Source organism: Choloepus didactylus, chromosome 10, assembly GCF_015220235.1.
Source record: "Choloepus didactylus isolate mChoDid1 chromosome 10, mChoDid1.pri, whole genome shotgun sequence".
NCBI lineage: Eukaryota > Metazoa > Chordata > Mammalia > Pilosa > Megalonychidae > Choloepus > Choloepus didactylus.
Window position 1 is genome coordinate 114,353,607 of NC_051316.1, and position 19,490 is coordinate 114,373,096.

Genomic DNA, 19,490 nt, shown 5'->3' on the forward strand with positions numbered 1-19,490 from the left:
TTCATTTTCTATGTAGCGGTTATAACACTGGATTTAGAATCATATGCTCTGTGCAGAGAACTTAATCAGATCTTCCATATTCCAAATCCAGACGCAGGGAAGTGCTTTAAGGATTTTGAAGGTATTGATCCCCTTGGTGTACTCTTGCTTGGTTGCAAGCTCAGGTTTAAAGCAGGAACTCTGACTTCTTGGCCTTCTTGACTTAGCTGCTGCCATCTTAGACCTGCATGCCCTGGCTTGGAGGTGACAGTAGCTGGATGTATCAGTTAAAGCTCCTGATGCTTACTCTTTCCCCCACACTTTTTTTTTTTTAAACTTATTCGTGAGAAAAACACTGAAAATTATTTCTGAGAATTGTGGTATATTTTCTAGCACCTTTATTACTTAGTGGTTCAGAGCTGTTCAGATAAATGTTTTATTTTATGAATTGAATATCCATGTATCTAATCCTTCTTTGGTTTCTTTCACATGCAGACAGGGTACTGGTGACAGTCTTCCGGCAGACTGTGATCCCGCCTCCCATGTGCACCTACCGACTTCTCCTCCCCCACCCTGTGAATCAGGTCATGTTCTCTGCACACCCTGAAAAGAGTAATGACCTCGCTCTCCTGGATGCCAGTAACCAGATTTCCATTTACAAATGTGGTATGTCCAAAAGCTGTTGTCAAGATGTTCTGAATCAGGTCCTTACTGCTACACAAAAGCCAGTTATAGTTCAGAATTGCCTTAGCTCTAGTGTTTCTACTAAATTTGAAGTTTATAATTGACTTCCTATCATTATAATATTTATTTAATTGGCTTGTGGGTTTTTTTTTCCTTTTCATCCTCTTCTAGCTTTTAAGAGTAATTCTTTTTGCTTTATTGAACTTGAAGAGTCAGTTATTTAAGAGTAATATTCAGCCCAGAAAATCGTATCTTATTACATCTTTAGCATGTTTTACTCTTCGCAAATCTTCGGTCATCATAGTCCTTCTGGGATCTATGTCAGACATGGAATGTTCCTGTTCTATAGATGAGGTAACAATACCAGAGGATTTGTGAATTGCTTGAGGTCTTAGTGATAGAGCAAGAATGGACAAGGACCTCACCCAAGGGCTCTGCCTCCTAACCCAGTCATCCTTGTCCATCCCCCTTGCTATCAATTCCTAGTTGTTTTCCTGGTGTACTAGAATAACCTGACATTTGTTTTTATTTATAAGTTTTATGGTCATGTCAGAAATTATTTTGGCAGATGGTGCTGGCATCCTTGTTTTCAAATATCTTTTAAATTCTGTCACAAAAAAGCCTATATGGCTGTTGAGAGAAAATAATCAAAATTGATTAATAAGTATTGGAATTCACAATTTTCCTATCAGCTTTGCTGTTAAATCCAAGTACAGTGATCCTACTTGGATATATCACCAGCTTCTCTGGCTTTTAGTTTTGTGCTCTGTAAATATGTTACTACCTTCCGTAAACTTTTTTTTAATCATTTTTCTCTTGAATGTGTTCATCATGAAGGCAAATCAGAAAAATCAAAAATTATCTACTTTTTAAAGTAGGTTTTCCATCAACCAGAAATATCAAAAGTAAACAAATGATTGTTCCTATTACCCAAATATTCTTTTTGAGTGTCTTACTGCCGGTTTTGGAAGATTAAAAAGATTCAGAGGTAGAGTAAACTTCACAGTGCTTACTTTAGGATGCTAACTTGAATTTATGGGCCACTTTACAATGTACAGCGTATTTTGTCTAACATTCGCTTTTATAAAAATCAAGTTTATTGAATTTATACCATTCACCTATTTAAAGTGTACAATTCAGTGGTTTTAAGTATATTCAGAGTTGCGCCAACTATCATCACTACAATCAGTTTTAGAACATTTTCATCACTTATGAAGAAGCCCTTGCCACCCTACATTTCTTTCTTTTTTTTTTTTTTTTAAATATATATCCTGGATAAATTAAACATCTGTCAGATTCAAAATTTTCAACAAATTTCTCCGATTATGTGGTTGTCTTTGCACTTTTTGATAATGTCCTTTGATGTGCAGAACTTTAATTTTCATGAAATCCTTTTTACCTGCTTTTTGTTTTGTTGGTTCTGCTTTTGATGTTATATTTTTAAATAATTGGCAAATCTAAGATCATGGAAATTTCCTTCATGTTTTCTTGTTATAGATTTTTATATTTTAGCTCATATATTTATGTTTATGGCCCATTCTGAGTTAATTTTTGATTTGTCTTCTGATAAAGGTTACCTTCCAGTTTCTTTGTATGTAGACATCCACTTTTCCAACTATCATTTCTTGAAGAGACTGTTATTTGCATATTCCAGGAGAAATAGATAATCTTAGTAGCCTTTATCTGTTCAAGAAACTGAGTCAACAGTTAAGAATCTTTTGCAACAGAAAGCCTCTGAGATTCAGCCCCTCCATTGGGAAATCTTCAGAAGAGAGCACCAACCTCCAGAACTTTGTGACTTTTGGACGCATTAGCAAAAGCATCATCGGCCCAGATTCTGAAAATATATACACAATAGCAGTTCTGATTGTTTAGGGGTAGGAGTGGGTAACCTGCATTTCAGACCACTGGGGCTGGGAGGATTTGTCCAAGCATCTCAGCCCAATAGGGAGAGTGAGGGGAATCAAGGGTTTTCATTTCCTAGGCTATATAAGGAAATAGCGTGAAATGATTTCCCATTTTGTAAAATGGGAATTTATTAATTTATGTATTTGAGGCTAAGAGAAAGCATCATCAGCCCAGATTCTGAAATGTATACACTATAGCAGTTCTGGTTGTTTAGTGGCAGGAGTGGGTAACGTGCATTTCAGATCTTTCCTAGCAGGGACCACTGGGGCTGGGAAGACTTGGATATCAGGGTACCAAATCAAGGTGTTTTCAAGGTAATACTTTCTCTCTGAAGACTGTGGCGTTCTAGGGATAGATGCTGGTGATCCTCATTGCATGGCAAGGCACATGGTGGCGTCTCCTGGTCTCTCACTTCCCTTCTGGGTTCCGTTGATGTAGCTTCTTGTTGGTGGCTTTTCTCTCTCTCTACACTTGATACTGACAACTCCCTGTGATATATAGGACAGGTTCAAAGGTCTGTTTTTGGAAGATTGGCCAGTCATCAGTATGTGGGGTAGGCCGGGGCACCTGGAGGCAGAGATACCAGTTAGGAGAAGGCAAGAGATGGTATGGGCTTGAACCAGGGCAGTAGCTGTAGAAATGGAAAGAGGAGACAGGTCATCCAAACCCAGAACCTGGAAGCCTTTGAGAAGTCAAGGAGCAGATTGTGGAGAGTTTGGATATGAGAGAGAGTCTGGCATAAGTTTATGGGAGTCATGATGAGAGCGTAGGTTTTGGAGATCAGCAGTCTCAGGTGATGGCCCTGGCCTGGGTGGCACATGTGGAGTGGAAGCAGTGAATGCCAGCATCAGACACTGGCCTGGTGATCACAGGAAGAAGGGATGTTGGTGAGAGGTTCAGGAGTGCTAGTGTAGAAATGGCCAGCGCTGGCTTCCAGGTTGTACCTGGAGTCAAGTGAAGGTTGAAGAATAAAAATGTTATGAAGTCAAGAGGAGTGATAAGAGGAAAGGTTGTAGGATGAGGTCAAACAGTATTCAGGTTTGAGATCTCAGAGTGGAACAGGTCAGAGCACTGCCAGAGACTCAGCACCTGAGCCAAAGAGAAAAGAGCTTTTGTAAGTAGTAAGTGGTGGACATCTGAGTAGGGTGGGGACAAATTATATGCCAAAGACATCTGAAGACAGAAAGGAGATTAGTAGTTGCTTAGGGCTGGGAAGAATACTAGGAGATAGGGGGTGGTAGTAAATGGTATGGAGTTTCTTTTTGAAATGAAGATGTTCTAAAGTTGACTATGATGATGCTTTGCACATGTCTGTGAATATATTAAAAACCACTGAATTGTACAGATTAAATGGGTGAATTGTACGTTATATGAATTACATCTCAATAAAGCTGTTAAAGAAAAAGTTTGGGTATGAAGGTGAAAGAAAAAATGGGTAACAAGCTCCTTCATCTTATCTTTAAAACATTCCTGTTAAGTGTTAAATGAAGGATCAATAGAGTCTTAATATAAAAACACAAAATAGATGCCATAGTTTTCAAAGGTGGCATTTGATATGTCCTGAGTATCATTCCCTTTTCCTTCTCAATTTTTATTGATTATTGTATGCCAGGCTTTTTTCTAGCCCTTGCCTTTGTGGAATTTATATTCTAGTTGGTGAGAGAGATAGTAAATAAGAATATAATACCTCAGTTGCTAAGTACTGTGGAGAGAAATAAAGCAAGATGGGGTAGAGGGAGACCAGAAGGCAGGGAGGGGGCTGCTAGGGGATGATGGCTTTTGTATTTTGGGTGGCCAGAGAAGGCCTCTGTGTAAGGTGATATTTAAGCAGAGACCTGGTAGGAATTCTAGAAGGAGCTGTGCGGATATCTGGGGTGAGAACATTCGAGGAGGAGTAAAGTGCAACTGCAAAGGTGCCCATTGTGTTTAGGAAATAGCAAGGAGGTGAGGGTGGTGGGAGTTGGGGTCTTGGAGATGAGAGGCTGCAGCTCACACTTGGCCTTGAAGGCCGTGGGAAAATGTTAGCTTTTCCTCCGAGACAGAAAGCCCTTCAATGCTTTTGAGCTGAGGAGTGCTGTGTTCTGGTATAGAAGATTTCATTGACCATATGCAGTGAATAAACCAGATCAAGAATAGAGAGAGAGAGTCTTTTAAGGGAGTGCTGGGGACTTGAGAGGATGCAAGCTGTTAAGAGACAGTAGTCGGGCAATGGGAGGAAGTAGCCCTGGGCTGAGAGGGCAGCCACTCCACCTAGTCTTGCTTTATTGGTGAGAAACGTGACTGGTGTAGTGTCAAGGGAGAAGCAGGTTTAAGACCGAAAGGTAGATGGAAACTTAAAAAAGAGGATGAGATATGTTATTTTCAAGATTGCTTAATTTGTAAAGTGGTTTTCCTTCTAGTAACCATTAGTTCCAAGAACCTTTGCCCTTAGTATTAAGGAGAATTGTTTGTAGTTTACTATGATAATATTGCACTTTTGTTTTTTAGGTGATAGTCCACTTGCGGACCCTACAGTGAAACTGGGAGCTGTGGGTGGAAGTGGATTTAAAGTTCCTCTTAGATTGCCTCATCTGGAAAAGAGATACAAGTAGGTTATTCTTGGTCATCTTGGATCTCTGGGAACAGAAGACGCTTGTTCCTAAGTTCAGCCAGCTGTTATTATCTCGTGCCTGCTGCTGAGTAGAACGGAGAAGTAGGCACGACAGCCAGGCCCTATTTTTCAGCCAGGTTGGGGAAGCCAGTCATCTTGTATAACTAACAGCCACATACCCTTATGGGTGGCAGGGGAGCACAAGTCATAAGCCAGTCTAGAGCCCACTCCCACAATAGTGCTTCGTTCTCCAGGGAAAATCACATGGCGGGATGGAGATGGAGATGGTAGGGCAGAGGTACCTTCTCTTACAGAGATGAAGACGTATAGGTTGTTAACATATGGATGACTTAACATTGCTTCTGTCGTTGCCCCATCCCAAAGTCCAGAACTTCTGCATGCTGTGTTTTGAGGGTGCTAGGCTGGAAATCAGAATGAATTTTGCCATTGGAACAATAGTTTAACAATTGGGTGTATTGAATACTTCAGGTATACTATAGGCATTTGCAAAATGACCCAGAAGCCAAACTATCGATTGTAATGCCATTTCTGGGATAAAATGGTTTTTAAAAGAATCACTTATTGTGTGCTTATTAAAAATGGGAAAACAAAGTGTCGAAGTTAAGTAACTTGTCCAAGGCTGTGGTAACTAGAGGATGGAGACTGTGTTCTTAATTACTGCACTGCTCTATATCCTGTAATTCCTAAATTACAAATGACTGAATTTAACAAATAAAATGTTTCTTATATATATTTAATAAATGCTTATGCATATACATATACATAAACATGTAAGTATCCAACCTATGTATGAAAAGAACATTTGGCATGCATTATTTTATTTCATAGACTTGAAACCACTAGAGAACAGAGCTGCAGGGCAAACTAGAAAGTGTGAGGCAGATTAGAATACACTTTAATTAAAAAAAAAAAAAAAAAAGTGGGAGAAAGACAACTCCAAGACATTCAGTGAAGGTTTCATGAAGGAGGTGAACACTTACCCTGGTTCTTGAAGAAGGGATGGATTTAGGATTAGCAGAGAAGAATTGGGAATGTTGGGTGTGTAGAGGAAAGAGTATCAGTGAAACCAGAGTTGGGAATGATTCTGCCTGGGGAGAAGATGCTGGATTGAATGGATGGAGAAACTGAGTTGGAGTGAGCTGGTTCAGTAGGATGATGAGGATAGTGACTGAACTTCTGCATGAGCGGAGGATGTTACATCTTATCTTAAAGGTAGGAAGTAGCCATTCTGGGCTCCATAGTGTCCTGATAGGTGTGTAGATGCTACAGAAAGGAGGCATTAGAGGCAGGGAAACTCTCTCTCTCAAGCAAATTACTGTTTTTGATGTGAGGTGCTTAGGAAAGGATCCATTCTGCTGAGTCCAAATCTCTGTGAGAGTCTGGTTTGAATACTGGTGGGTTTTGACAGTGAAGAGGCTCTGGGGTTAATTAGTGTAGCGTCTGAGGCAGGTAATTTTTGCATGTAGTCAGTGCCCTGAAATGTTCTCTTCAAACTCCCATACTCTCAGAGTATGAGAAACTTAATCTTAAATAAATATAAAATCACACTGTTAAGCCACATATACATTATTTTTGGAATTTCTAGTGTTTGTCATCATTTCAGGTTTTGCTCCTCCAGATAATGAAGCTGACTGTATACAAGGTGGTTCACTGTTGCTTTCATTCAGGAAAATTTCAGTGCTTTAAAAGTTGTATTCATATCTTGGATATTCCTCAATATTTCAAACAGAATTCATCTTGAGAACAGTGACGATCAAAAAGTAAACCCCTTGCACCTCAGCCTTCTCACATGGATTCAGGAAGACGTGTTCCTGGCCGTAAGCCACAGTCCGTCCAGCCCACGGTCTGTCATTCGCCATTTGACTATGGTCCCTTCTGAGATGGGGGAAGAGCATGGACAGCTCAGTATCAGGTACCACATGGCTTCCCTGTATTCCGCATGGTGAAAAGCAAATGGAATCACGCTTTTGTCTTCTATGAGCATAGGACTTTTTTTTGGCTTCTAATGAGCAAGGTTGAGGAGCAGCAGTAGCTTTGTTGTTAGACACACTTAGCAAGAGGGTTCAGTCTAGTTTTGAGTCATGTGAGATTAAAATTGCACCAAGGAGTGGTAAACAATAGGCTAAAAACCAATAAGTGAGGGAAAACATTTTTAAGAAGTTAAAATGTTTTCAGTGTAGCATTTGCACACATTCTGGCAGTATAACTTTTAGATCTTAAAATTGATTCTGTAACTACCAAGGATAATTAGAGTGGCTGATTCTCATGAACTAATACAATGGGAAGAAATTCAGTATGTATACAAAATCTTCATTTTGATGGGCTGACTTCAAAATGATTCATCTGCCTTCCTCTTCTGTAACATCCTATTTGGCTCTTGACTTCATTTGGTACTAGAAAGTCTCCTCTGTTTTTCTTGGCTGAAATTTTACTGCCTCCTGGATGTGAGCTTTTGTTCTGGTTTCTGACTACATTTTCATCCCATACCAGGCTTCAGATTAAGGAATGCTGTTCTCTGTAGTGCAAGCTCTCTCATACAGTAGATAGCATTTTCTCTGGCCAGGTCCCAGAATTCCCTAGGTTTCCACTGTCAAGGCTTGACACCTTAGGCATACAGTGGTTTTAACCCCCAGATTCCTTTGTATTTAAAGCTCTACCGGTCAGATTTATATTTTGTAAACCCTTGTTGCAAAATTAGGAACCTTTCCTTACTGTATACATAAACCCATACTACAATGCAGTCATTCACCCCCAATCTTTGATTTATAGTGCTTCATGATATTTTGAATGTATTTGGACAGAGAGTATGTTCTAGATACATGTAGTACTCAAAGCACTCTGCACGTCTAATGAAGGCATTATAGTGAGTTGTTTCCAAAATAGAAGTGAGGGCCTTGTAATGTAGACACTAACCTATTAGCTTTGTGGAAAATAGTGTCAGGCAGGTAGGTCACTGATTTATCTGGCTTTGGGCTTGGAATAGTTATCTATGTGTTTGTGTATATATGTATGTATGTATTAATGTATATGGTGCATGTATATGTACATATGTATGTATTTGTATATATTATATTGAATTAGGCAGTCCTGCACCAAAGGCAAACTGCTTCTTTTTCTGTTTTGCAAAATAAGTAAAAATCACTACTTTTGAGAAAAATGGTCTATTTACTCCTCCTTTATTGTTCCTTTTGTCAGCTCATCTGCAACAGTGGATGGGATCATAATCAGTCTCTGTTGTAATTCTAAGACCAAGTCGGTAGCATTGCAGCTGGCTGATGGCCAGATTCTTAAGTACTTTTGGGGTGAGTATCAAAGTGTTAGAGAAGCATGTTTTTTACTTATACAGATGTTTAATTCTTGAGAATAGGAACTTTTATCTTGTCATGACTGTAAATCTTTTAACTACCCTAGAAGACCGTAAGCTCTAGAGTGGAATTATAGGTGTGTCCTGCTTCTTCTGTCTTTTCTTGTAATGAACTGGAGTACCCTAGTGAGTTTCCAGATTACATTTGGTATTGATCCAGTTGCATGTTAGGTATTTTTAGCAAGTATTGCTGTTAAGTATTCTTTACAAGGGCAGACCAGCTCCTTGTAAACCAGATCTGTCAATCCTGCAGAGTCACCCTCTCTGGCTGCTGCACCATGGAAGAACCCTGGTGGCTCACCCATCCAGTTTCCTTACCCATGCACACAGATTGAATTGGCCATGATTGGTGGAGAGGTAAGTGAACACAGGATAGGAAACTTCACCACTTAAAGCAGTCAGCTAGGGGCTAGGTAGAAAGGGCAAGGGCTTTGAAGGTGAACCTGGGTCAGGACCCCAGCTCTCCACCAGATTCCAGGGTGACATTGAGGAGTTATCTCTTCATCTATAAAATGATGAAATTTATTTCCTGTAAAATGGGAAAATCGATACCTGTCTCTCAGGGCCTGGAAGAAGACTAAATGAGATCAATTATGTGATTGAGATTGCCTGGAGGAGGTACAAATTCGAAAATAGAAACACAAAAATTTCAAACTCTTAACCCCAGTTTTACAGAAAATTCTTAGTTTTATGGAATACTTTTGATGACAACAAAAATATAATCTCAAAAATGCTACTCACTAGATTGTCATTCAGCAAATATTAGAATGCCTGAAATTGTGGCACGTAATAGAATACAGAGGCTACAAGACATAAAACAACTGACATGATCCTTGTTTTTCTGGAACTTAGACTCTATCAATGTAGGTATAATGATCCCCTATGATACGAGAGTGAAGGAACTGAACAGGGAGTCATGGCAGTGAATAATGAGGTGTTTGGGGGTGATTAGAGGGTAGTAGTTATGGGGAGACTTCTTATGGTGGTCTGGAGAGGCCTGTTTAAGGTGGTGATGTCTGTTAAGATGAGAAGCAAGAGAAGTATCTATTCCTGAAGAAGGATGAGTGCTTTAGGAAAAAGGAACTGCAAACACCTTGAATTTGAAAGAGCTCAACTTATTCAGGGAACTGGAAAGAGTCAGGGACAGGGCATAGTAAGTGGTTTGGATTTTTATTATTATTATTTTTTTTTTACAAAGAAATGAAAGTTACTGGCAATTTTTCAATCGGGAGAGTAATGTGACCTGCAGGGTGGTTTGAAAGGTGATTATGGCTACCCAGTTGCTGCCCTGGTTGGAGTGGGCCATGACTGGAACAGGGGCACCAATGAAGAAGCTGTCGAAGTGGAGACCGTGAGGGTGGGAAAGGGGATGTCCAGAATGTATTTGATTCATGTGGGAGATAGAAATGACAGGGCTTGCTGATGGATTGGATGGTATCCATTTTGCACGGGACCAACTACATCTTAGGTGTCTAGATTCCATCCCAATTACAAGGGTCTAGATGGCAGGACAGTAGAACTAATTATAGAAAAGTTAAGTTTTAACTAGTTTGATTTAGAATTGTTTGTAATTCCAATTTTATTTCTTTATAGGAGTATGTCCTTGGTCTGACTGAGAGGTGTCGCTTTTTCATCAATGACACTGAGGTATCAGAGCTTGCTTTGGTACTGAATCCTTTTAACCCTGCTTCCTCTAAGTAATATTGCTAATTTCCTCCCTTACTTACCTTGCCTTGTTGCAGGTTGCATCAAATATCACATCATTTGCAGTATATGATGAGTTTTTATTGTTGACAACCCATTCTCACACCTGCCAGTGTTTGTACCTGAGGGATGCATCCGTTAACAGTAAGTTTTTAGTGTATAAAATGGAAATAGTCCCTCTTCTAATTTGTTTTGTCCATTAGAATATTGATAACTTTTAAGTCCTCTTACATACTTTAGCTTTTTCTGATGGAGTTCTAGAACTGGGAAAAGCAATTGGATTTCATTTACTTAGCCCCTAATCTCAATATAATATCTTAGTTAAATCATTTTATGCCGTATAGTGCAGACTTCCAGGAAAGGAGGTTAAGCAGCATGTTCTAAAGCTAAACAAAAAATTTCAGGCAAATTTCTTATATAACTAATGTAATATTGTGCGGTCGCAGTTGATTTATCTGGGGGGGGGGGGGGCGGCCGGTTGCTGAACCCTCGGCTCTCGGCGTTGCTCGGAGGGTACCGGCGGCGGGGGCTCTTTCCCGGAGGCGAGGGCGAGGCGGGGGACTGGGCCCGGTCCCCGGCGGAGGCGTGCAAGGTGTGGAGGGCGGCGAGAAGGAACAGGCAGGACACGGTTCTTTGAGGGTGAAGAAGCCAAGAGAGTTTATTAGGGGTGAGCACAGGTTATATAGGCTGGCATAGAGGGCGGGGGTTGTTACAAGTCAATGCTGAGGGGATAAAGGATAGGATTGGTTCTGAGAGGGTGCGGAGGTTAGGATTGGTTCTAAGAGAGCACGGAGGTTGTTTGAAAAGGGGCGGGAGTTGCTCTGGCAACGGTGTCTGGCAACAATGTATGCACACTGGTGGTGATGGGAGTTGCACTGGCAACGGGGAGTGTCCGGGCAAGATAAGGGGGTGGGGAAAAGGCAGTTCCCTCCGGCAAGCCTCCCCTAACGGTGGTATTTTGGGTGAGGAAATGGGGCCTGCCTCCGGCCTCACTTTCCCAGGCCTGGGGGGCTGTGGAGGGCGCTGTCGCCCGTGCCCACCACCCTCCCCAGGGGCGGATCCGGTCCCCTGGCCCAGGCCCGCCAAGTTGAAGCACGTAATCAGTGTCCTGCATTTCCCCCTTCTTTTCTAATTGAAGGAAGAAGCTTACCGGAGAGGTCCGCTAAGGGATGAGGGAAGGGGGAGGGCCGGGGAGGGGAAAAGGGGTTGACGGTGGCTCAGCGAGGCTGGAGCTCGGCGTTGGTGTGGCGCCCGGGCGCTCGACAGGGGCCTTGCTGCTTGCGGGATGGACGAGGGTGGCGACGCTGAGGAGGGTTAGCTTCTTCAGTGGAGGCAAGTTGTTGATACTGGACTTGCACAAATGATGAGAGGACAGCATTGGTATTGGCCTGGCTTTTAGCAAGTTGGCGAAGTCTGCGGATAACCCAGGGTCCTAGGGTGAGAGCTAGAATAATTATTAGTAGGGGGCCTAAGAGGGGGAGGAGGTAAGGGAGGAGGGGGGGGTAAAGATGTGGGACCAATAGTTGGCAGCTTCACGGTCCCTTTTGCGCTGTTCTAGTCCCTCTCGGACTTTCTTTAGGCTGTCTTCGGCGAGACTTGTGGAATTGGCATAGACACAGCATTCTTCTCTTAGAGCGGCGCAAAGGCCTCCTTCTTTGAGGAGAAGAAGGTCGAGACCTCGGCGGTTTTGGAGCACGACCTCAGAGAGGGAATTGACAGAATTTTTAAGATGGGAAATAGCGTTTTGTAGGTGACGAATGTCCTCGTCAACAGCCACCCGGAGGTGAGTTAGGGCGGAACCTTGACTGGCTAACGCAGCGATTCCGGTGCCAGCGCCTGCAAGACCTAGGAGGGAGGCAGTTGTGAGGGCGGGTGATGGGCTCTCGCTTTTGCAGAGGGGCAGGAGCTGCAGTTCTTTCCAGGCGGAGGAAGAAGTCTTCCTCGCTGTGGTATAGGACCCTAGGGATAAGGACAATTAGGAGGCAAGTTTCTTTAGTTATATTGATGGTTTGCACGTTAAGGCAGGGGGTAAGTCCTGTAGAGGAGCAGAGCCATTGGGAGGAGTTGTGAGGAATAAGAAATTTGGCAGAGCTGCTGGGAGATGAGTAGTTGGCACAAGCTGTGAGGTTGGGAGAGTTACTTGAGCGAGGGGCGGATGCACTTTCCTGTAAAGGAGACTGAATGAAAGGTTAGGGGGACGGCAGAGGTATTCCAATTGCATTCCGAGGGGCTGTCCTCTGTGTTTTCTGAAAAGGAGAGGTTGGAGGCAACTGGCTCATACAGGGGGAAGGAGGTGGAGAGGCAAAGCCAACAAGAGGAGGTAAGATTGGGGTTGGAGGAATTCACTCGGACTGGGGTCCAGGCCCAGGTGTACTGTTGTCATCTGGTGCACCAGGTTGCAGAGACGACGGTGTTCTCGTCTCGTTAGACGCATGGTTGCTGGTGGCGGGCCGGATTGCCCTTCCTGGGATCCAGATTGGTTGTGCTGCATCATCTGGGAAAACACAAGCAAACCCATGCCCCTGGGCGAGGAGTGGGGAGGGACCCTTCCAGGCATTATTCTCTGGGTCCTTCCAGTAAACCATCGGGGCCTGGGTGGGCCTATACGAGGGCCCCCAATGTTTATGTAGGGGTGAAAGCCCATCCTTATTGAATGTGAGTAGATTAAGGTGAATAAGGGCTGCTATGATAAGGTCCCCTGGAGTTGCCTGGGGGAGCATTGCCCTTTCTTTTTCAGTTTGTGTTTTTAAGCGGCGATGGACGGCTTCCACAATGGCTTGACCCTGAGGATTATAGGGGATGCCGAAATGATGGGTGATGTTATATAACTGAAGGAAGGCCGCAAAGGAGGCACTGCGATAGGCAGGCCCATTGTCTGTTTTTAGGTCCCAGGGAACTCCCATGAAGAGAATTCCTTGTCTTAGGGCCTTGATACAGTGTTTGGCCGTTTCCCCCGGCAAGGGGGACTGCATAACACATGGCCGAGAAGGTGTCAATTATTACATGCACATATTTGAGGCGTCCAAAGGACAGAACGTGAGTTACACCCATTTGCCATCTAGAATTGGGTTTTAGGCCTCGTGGGTTGACTCCCTGAGGTTGCAGGGGGCCAAGCGGCGCAAAGGGCGCACAAGTTGCGCAATTGCGGACAAGATGTTTACAGGTGTCTAGGGGGAGGCCACATAAATGATGTAACGACGTAGCCGAAAAGTGAAACCTGGAATGCAATAACTTGGCCTGGTTAACAGCATCCCCCGGAGGGGCTGCCGTGTGGGTTAGCATAGCTTGGGTATTCTGAGCTGAGACCGCTTGGTCTACTATACTATTGCCATTAGCCAGGGGCCCCGGAAGGCCTGAGTGACTACGAATGTGGCTAATGATCCAAGGATCCTGTCGATGCTCCAGGATGCTTCTGAGGTTAGAAAGTGCTTTATCAATGGCCGAGTCTCCCGGGAAAAAGGTGGAAAACGCGAGGACTCGGCAGACCTGATACGTGTAGAGGCTGTCTGTGAAAATGTTTACTGGGTGGTTACAGTGGGGTGTTTAGCGCGTATGACACCGCCAGAATTTCCCCCACTTGGACTGAATGAAGGTTGACATAACTGAATAGGCGGGGTTCCGGGTGGTCCTGGGAATAAGAGAGGAAGGCGAAACGGGTTTTGGAGGCGTCAGTGAAGACAGTAGTGGCACCCGGGATGGGTGCAGAGGAGGGGAAAGGATGGAAGGGGCTGCGGAAGGGAAGCTTGGCGAGCCCCTGTAACAGTCGATGGCTAGGATAGTGGCAGCTGAATTCCCCCTGAAATCCTTCTAAGAGGATTTGCATGTCACGTATAAGCAGGCGGGTTTGGCCTGCGTCCAGGGGCCAAACAATTTTTTCCGGCGGCTCTCCAAATACATGAACAGCCAGGGTGACTAGATCTGAAGCTAGGCTGATTCAGAGCCACACTGCGGGGCAAATTTTCCTAAGCTGGCTTTTAGCAGGGTGCACCCAAAGCAGAGGGCCTGGCACGGGAGTGGGGGCAGGGGCAGCGCTGTCCTAAGGGTTGCCTTGAGGTGTAGAAGGCAGCCAGGGGTTGTTAGTCGGCAGGGTGGGAGGGGCGGCGGCAGCTGCCGGCAGCGGCTCCGAGGGGGAGCTTGTCGAAGGGGGAGGTGGAAGTGGGAGGCCCCAAGCGTTGCAAGATGGCGGCGCGGTAGGCGTGGCTAAGACACAAGATGGCGGACTAGCTCTGCCCTGTGAAAGGGCGGGGGTCTAAGGCATAAGATGGCGGACTAACTCTGCCCTGTGAAAGGGCGGGGCCTAAGGCATAAGATGGCGGACTAGCTCCACCCTGTGAAAGGGCGGGGGCCTAAGGCATAAGATGGCGGACTAACTCCGCCCTATGAAAGGGCGGGGCCTAAGGCATAAGATGGTGGACTAGCTCCGCCCTGTGAAAGGGCGGGGCCTAAGGCATAAGATGGCGGACTAGCTCCACCCTGTGAAAGGGCGGGGTAAAGCGCATGCGGTTTCCGCCTGGCTTAGGGCTGACGTCATCACTAGAGCACTTCCTCCCCTCAGTAGAAGAAGAAGGAGGAAGTTCGCCATTTTGGAGCAGTCTGGGGGGGCGGTTGCAAAGAGGCACACGGCGCCAAACAAAGAAACAAAGACACAAAGGACTACAGCAAAGTAATGGAGGGGAAGAGGGAGAGCTACTGGAGGAAGAGTGTCAGGAGGAATGGGGGACATAGGAAGAGAGGACGAAAGGTAGTCGGGGGAATAGCCGGGTTAATATGGGAAGGGAGGAGCGGCCCGGGCGCGGAGCGGCGAGGGAGAGGCGGCTCCAGACGTGGAGCGGCGAGGGAGAGGCGGCTCCGCAGGGCGGCGAGGGAGAGACGGCCCTTACCTTGCAGGCGAGGAGAAGGGGAGGTGGAGAGGCGTCCGGGCGAGCGGGTGGTTTACTGGACCGCTGCGTGGAGAGGACCGGCCCCACGTTGGGCGCCAGTTGCGGTCGCAGTTGATTTATCTGGGGGGGGGGGGGGGCGGCCGGTTGCTGAACCCTCGGCTCTCGGCGTTGCTCGGAGGGTACCGGCGGCGGGGGCTCTTTCCCGGAGGCGAGGGCGAGGCGGGGGACTGGGCCCGGTCCCCGGCGGAGGCGTGCAAGGTGTGGAGGGCGGCGAGAAGGAACAGGCAGGACACGGTTCTTTGAGGGTGAAGAAGCCAAGAGAGTTTATTAGGGGTGAGCACAGGTTATATAGGCTGGCATAGAGGGCGGGGGTTGTTACAAGTCAATGCTGAGGGGATAAAGGATAGGATTGGTTCTGAGAGGGTGCGGAGGTTAGGATTGGTTCTAAGAGAGCACGGAGGTTGTTTGAAAAGGGGCGGGAGTTGCTCTGGCAACGGTGTCTGGCAACAATGTATGCACACTGGTGGTGATGGGAGTTGCACTGGCAACGGGGAGTGTCCGGGCAAGATAAGGGGGTGGGGAAAAGGCAGTTCCCTCCGGCAAGCCTCCCCTAACGGTGGTATTTTGGGTGAGGAAATGGGGCCTGCCTCCGGCCTCACTTTCCCAGGCCTGGGGGGCTGTGGAGGGCGCTGTCGCCCGTGCCCACCACCCTCCCCAGGGGCGGATCCGGTCCCCTGGCCCAGGCCCGCCAAGTTGAAGCACGTAATCAGTGTCCTGCATTTCCCCCTTCTTTTCTAATTGAAGGAAGAAGCTTACCGGAGAGGTCCGCTAAGGGATGAGGGAAGGGGGAGGCCGGGGAGGGGAAAAGGGGTTGACGGTGGCTCAGCGAGGCTGGAGCTCGGCGTTGGTGTGGCGCCCGGGCGCTCGACAGGGGCCTTGCTGCTTGCGGGATGGACGAGGGTGGCGACGCTGAGGAGGGTTAGCTTCTTCAGTGGAGGCAAGTTGTTGATACTGGACTTGCACAAATGATGAGAGGACAGCATTGGTATTGGCCTGGCTTTTAGCAAGTTGGCGAAGTCTGCGGATAACCCAGGGTCCTAGGGTGAGAGCTAGAATAATTATTAGTAGGGGGCCTAAGAGGGGGAGGAGGTAAGGGAGGAGGGGGGGTAAAGATGTGGGACCAATAGTTGGCAGCTTCACGGTCCCTTTTGCGCTGTTCTAGTCCCTCTCGGACTTTCTTTAGGCTGTCTTCGGCGAGACTTGTGGAATTGGCATAGACACAGCATTCTTCTCTTAGAGCGGCGCAAAGGCCTCCTTCTTTGAGGAGAAGAAGGTCGAGACCTCGGCGGTTTTGGAGCACGACCTCAGAGAGGGAATTGACAGAATTTTTAAGATGGGAAATAGCGTTTTGTAGGTGACGAATGTCCTCGTCAACAGCCACCCGGAGGTGAGTTAGGGCGGAACCTTGACTGGCTAACGCAGCGATTCCGGTGCCAGCGCCTGCAAGACCTAGGAGGGAGGCAGTTGTGAGGGCGGTGATGGGCTCTCGCTTTTGCAGAGGGGCAGGAGCTGCAGTTCTTTCCAGGCGGAGGAAGAAGTCTTCCTCGCTGTGGTATAGGACCCTAGGGATAAGGACAATTAGGAGGCAAGTTTCTTTAGTTATATTGATGGTTTGCACGTTAAGGCAGGGGGTAAGTCCTGTAGAGGAGCAGAGCCATTGGGAGGAGTTGTGAGGAATAAGAAATTTGGCAGAGCTGCTGGGAGATGAGTAGTTGGCACAAGCTGTGAGGTTGGGAGAGTTACTTGAGCGAGGGCGGATGCACTTTCCTGTAAAGGAGACTGAATGAAAGGTTAGGGGGACGGCAGAGGTATTCCAATTGCATTCCGAGGGGCTGTCCTCTGTGTTTTCTGAAAAGGAGAGGTTGGAGGCAACTGGCTCATACAGGGGGAAGGAGGTGGAGAGGCAAAGCCAACAAGAGGAGGTAAGATTGGGGTTGGAGGAATTCACTCGGACTGGGGTCCAGGCCCAGGTGTACTGTTGTCATCTGGTGCACCAGGTTGCAGAGACGACGGTGTTCTCGTCTCGTTAGACGCATGGTTGCTGGTGGCGGGCCGGATTGCCCTTCCTGGGATCCAGATTGGTTGTGCTGCATCATCTGGGAAAACACAAGCAAACCCACGCCCCTGGGCGAGGAGTGGGGAGGGACCCTTCCAGGCATTATTCTCTGGGTCCTTCCAGTAAACCATCGGGGCCTGGGTGGGCCTATACGAGGGCCCCCAATGTTTATGTAGGGGTGAAAGCCCATCCTTATTGAATGTGAGTAGATTAAGGTGAATAAGGGCTGCTATGATAAGGTCCCCTGGAGTTGCCTGGGGGAGCATTGCCCTTTCTTTTTCAGTTTGTGTTTTTAAGCGGCGATGGACGGCTTCCACAATGGCTTGACCCTGAGGATTATAGGGGATGCCGAAATGATGGGTGATGTTATATAACTGAAGGAAGGCCGCAAAGGAGGCACTGCGATAGGCAGGCCCATTGTCTGTTTTTAGGTCCCAGGGAACTCCCATGAAGAGAATTCCTTGTCTTAGGGCCTTGATACAGTGTTTGGCCGTTTCCCCGGCAAGGGGGACTGCATAACACATGGCCGAGAAGGTGTCAATTATTACATGCACATATTTGAGGCGTCCAAAGGACAGAACGTGAGTTACACCCATTTGCCATCTAGAATTGGGTTTTAGGCCTCGTGGGTTGACTCCCTGAGGTTGCAGGGGGCCAAGCGGCGCAAAGGGCGCACAAGTTGCGCAATTGCGGACAAGATGTTTACAGGTGTCTAGGGGGAGGCCACATAAATGATGTAACGACGTAGCCGAAAAGTGAAACCTGGAATGCAATAACTTGGCCTGGTTAACAGCATCCCCCGGAGGGGCTGCCGTGTGGGTTAGCATAGCTTGGGTATTCTGAGCTGAGACCGCTTGGTCTACTATACTATTGCCATTAGCCAGGGGCCCCGGAAGGCCTGAGTGACTACGAATGTGGCTAATGATCCAAGGATCCTGTCGATGCTCCAGGATGCTTCTGAGGTTAGAAAGTGCTTTATCAATGGCCGAGTCTCCCGGGAAAAAGGTGGAAAACGCGAGGACTCGGCAGACCTGATACGTGTAGAGGCTGTCTGTGAAAATGTTTACTGGGTGGTTACAGTGGGTGTTTAGCGCGTATGACACCGCCAGAATTTCCCCCACTTGGACTGAATGAAGGTTGACATAACTGAATAGGCGGGGTTCCGGGTGGTCCTGGGAATAAGAGAGGAAGGCGAAACGGGTTTTGGAGGCGTCAGTGAAGACAGTAGTGGCACCCGGGATGGGTGCAGAGGAGGGGAAAGGATGGAAGGGGCTGCGGAAGGGAAGCTTGGCGAGCCCCTGTAACAGTCGATGGCTAGGATAGTGGCAGCTGAATTCCCCCTGAAATCCTTCTAAGAGGATTTGCATGTCACGTATAAGCAGGCGGGTTTGGCCTGCGTCCAGGGGCCAAACAATTTTTTCCGGCGGCTCTCCAAATACATGAACAGCCAGGGTGACTAGATCTGAAGCTAGGCTGATTCAGAGCCACACTGCGGGGCAAATTTTCCTAAGCTGGCTTTTAGCAGGGTGCACCCAAAGCAGAGGGCCTGGCACGGGAGTGGGGGCAGGGGCAGCGCTGTCCTAAGGGTTGCCTTGAGGTGTAGAAGGCAGCCAGGGGTTGTTAGTCGGCAGGGTGGGAGGGGCGGCGGCAGCTGCCGGCAGCGGCTCCGAGGGGGAGCTTGTCGAAGGGGGAGGTGGAAGTGGGAGGCCCCAAGCGTTGCAAGATGGCGGCGCGGTAGGCGTGGCTAAGACACAAGATGGCGGACTAGCTCTGCCCTGTGAAAGGGCGGGGTCTAAGGCATAAGATGGCGGACTAACTCTGCCCTGTGAAAGGGCGGGGCCTAAGGCATAAGATGGCGGACTAGCTCCACCCTGTGAAAGGGCGGGGCCTAAGGCATAAGATGGCGGACTAACTCCGCCCTATGAAAGGGCGGGGCCTAAGGCATAAGATGGTGGACTAGCTCCGCCCTGTGAAAGGGCGGGGCCTAAGGCATAAGATGGCGGACTAGCTCCACCCTGTGAAAGGGCGGGGTAAAGCGCATGCGGTTTCCGCCTGGCTTAGGGCTGACGTCATCACTAGAGCACTTCCTCCCCTCAGTAGAAGAAGAAGGAGGAAGTTCGCCATTTTGGAGCAGTCTGGGGGGGCGGTTGCAAAGAGGCACACGGCGCCAAACAAAGAAACAAAGACACAAAGGACTACAGCAAAGTAATGGAGGGGAAGAGGGAGAGCTACTGGAGGAAGAGT

General features: G+C 47.2%; 1 protein-coding gene across 2 annotated transcripts in view; it reads left to right on the plus strand.

Annotated features, from left to right (window-relative positions):
• The window catches only part of ELP1 (elongator acetyltransferase complex subunit 1), a 100,083-nt gene that overhangs the window by 36,878 nt on the left and 43,715 nt on the right, over positions 1 to 19,490 (plus strand). For both annotated transcript variants that reach the window (XM_037797105.1, XM_037797104.1), the window contains 7 exons: positions 475 to 645; positions 5,059 to 5,158; positions 6,912 to 7,094; positions 8,378 to 8,484; positions 8,800 to 8,903; positions 10,140 to 10,193; positions 10,289 to 10,394. In XM_037797105.1, coding sequence (XP_037653033.1) covers positions 475 to 645; positions 5,059 to 5,158; positions 6,912 to 7,094; positions 8,378 to 8,484; positions 8,800 to 8,903; positions 10,140 to 10,193; positions 10,289 to 10,394 — 825 coding nt within the window. The remainder of the gene's footprint in view (positions 1 to 474; positions 646 to 5,058; positions 5,159 to 6,911; positions 7,095 to 8,377; positions 8,485 to 8,799; positions 8,904 to 10,139; positions 10,194 to 10,288; positions 10,395 to 19,490) is intronic.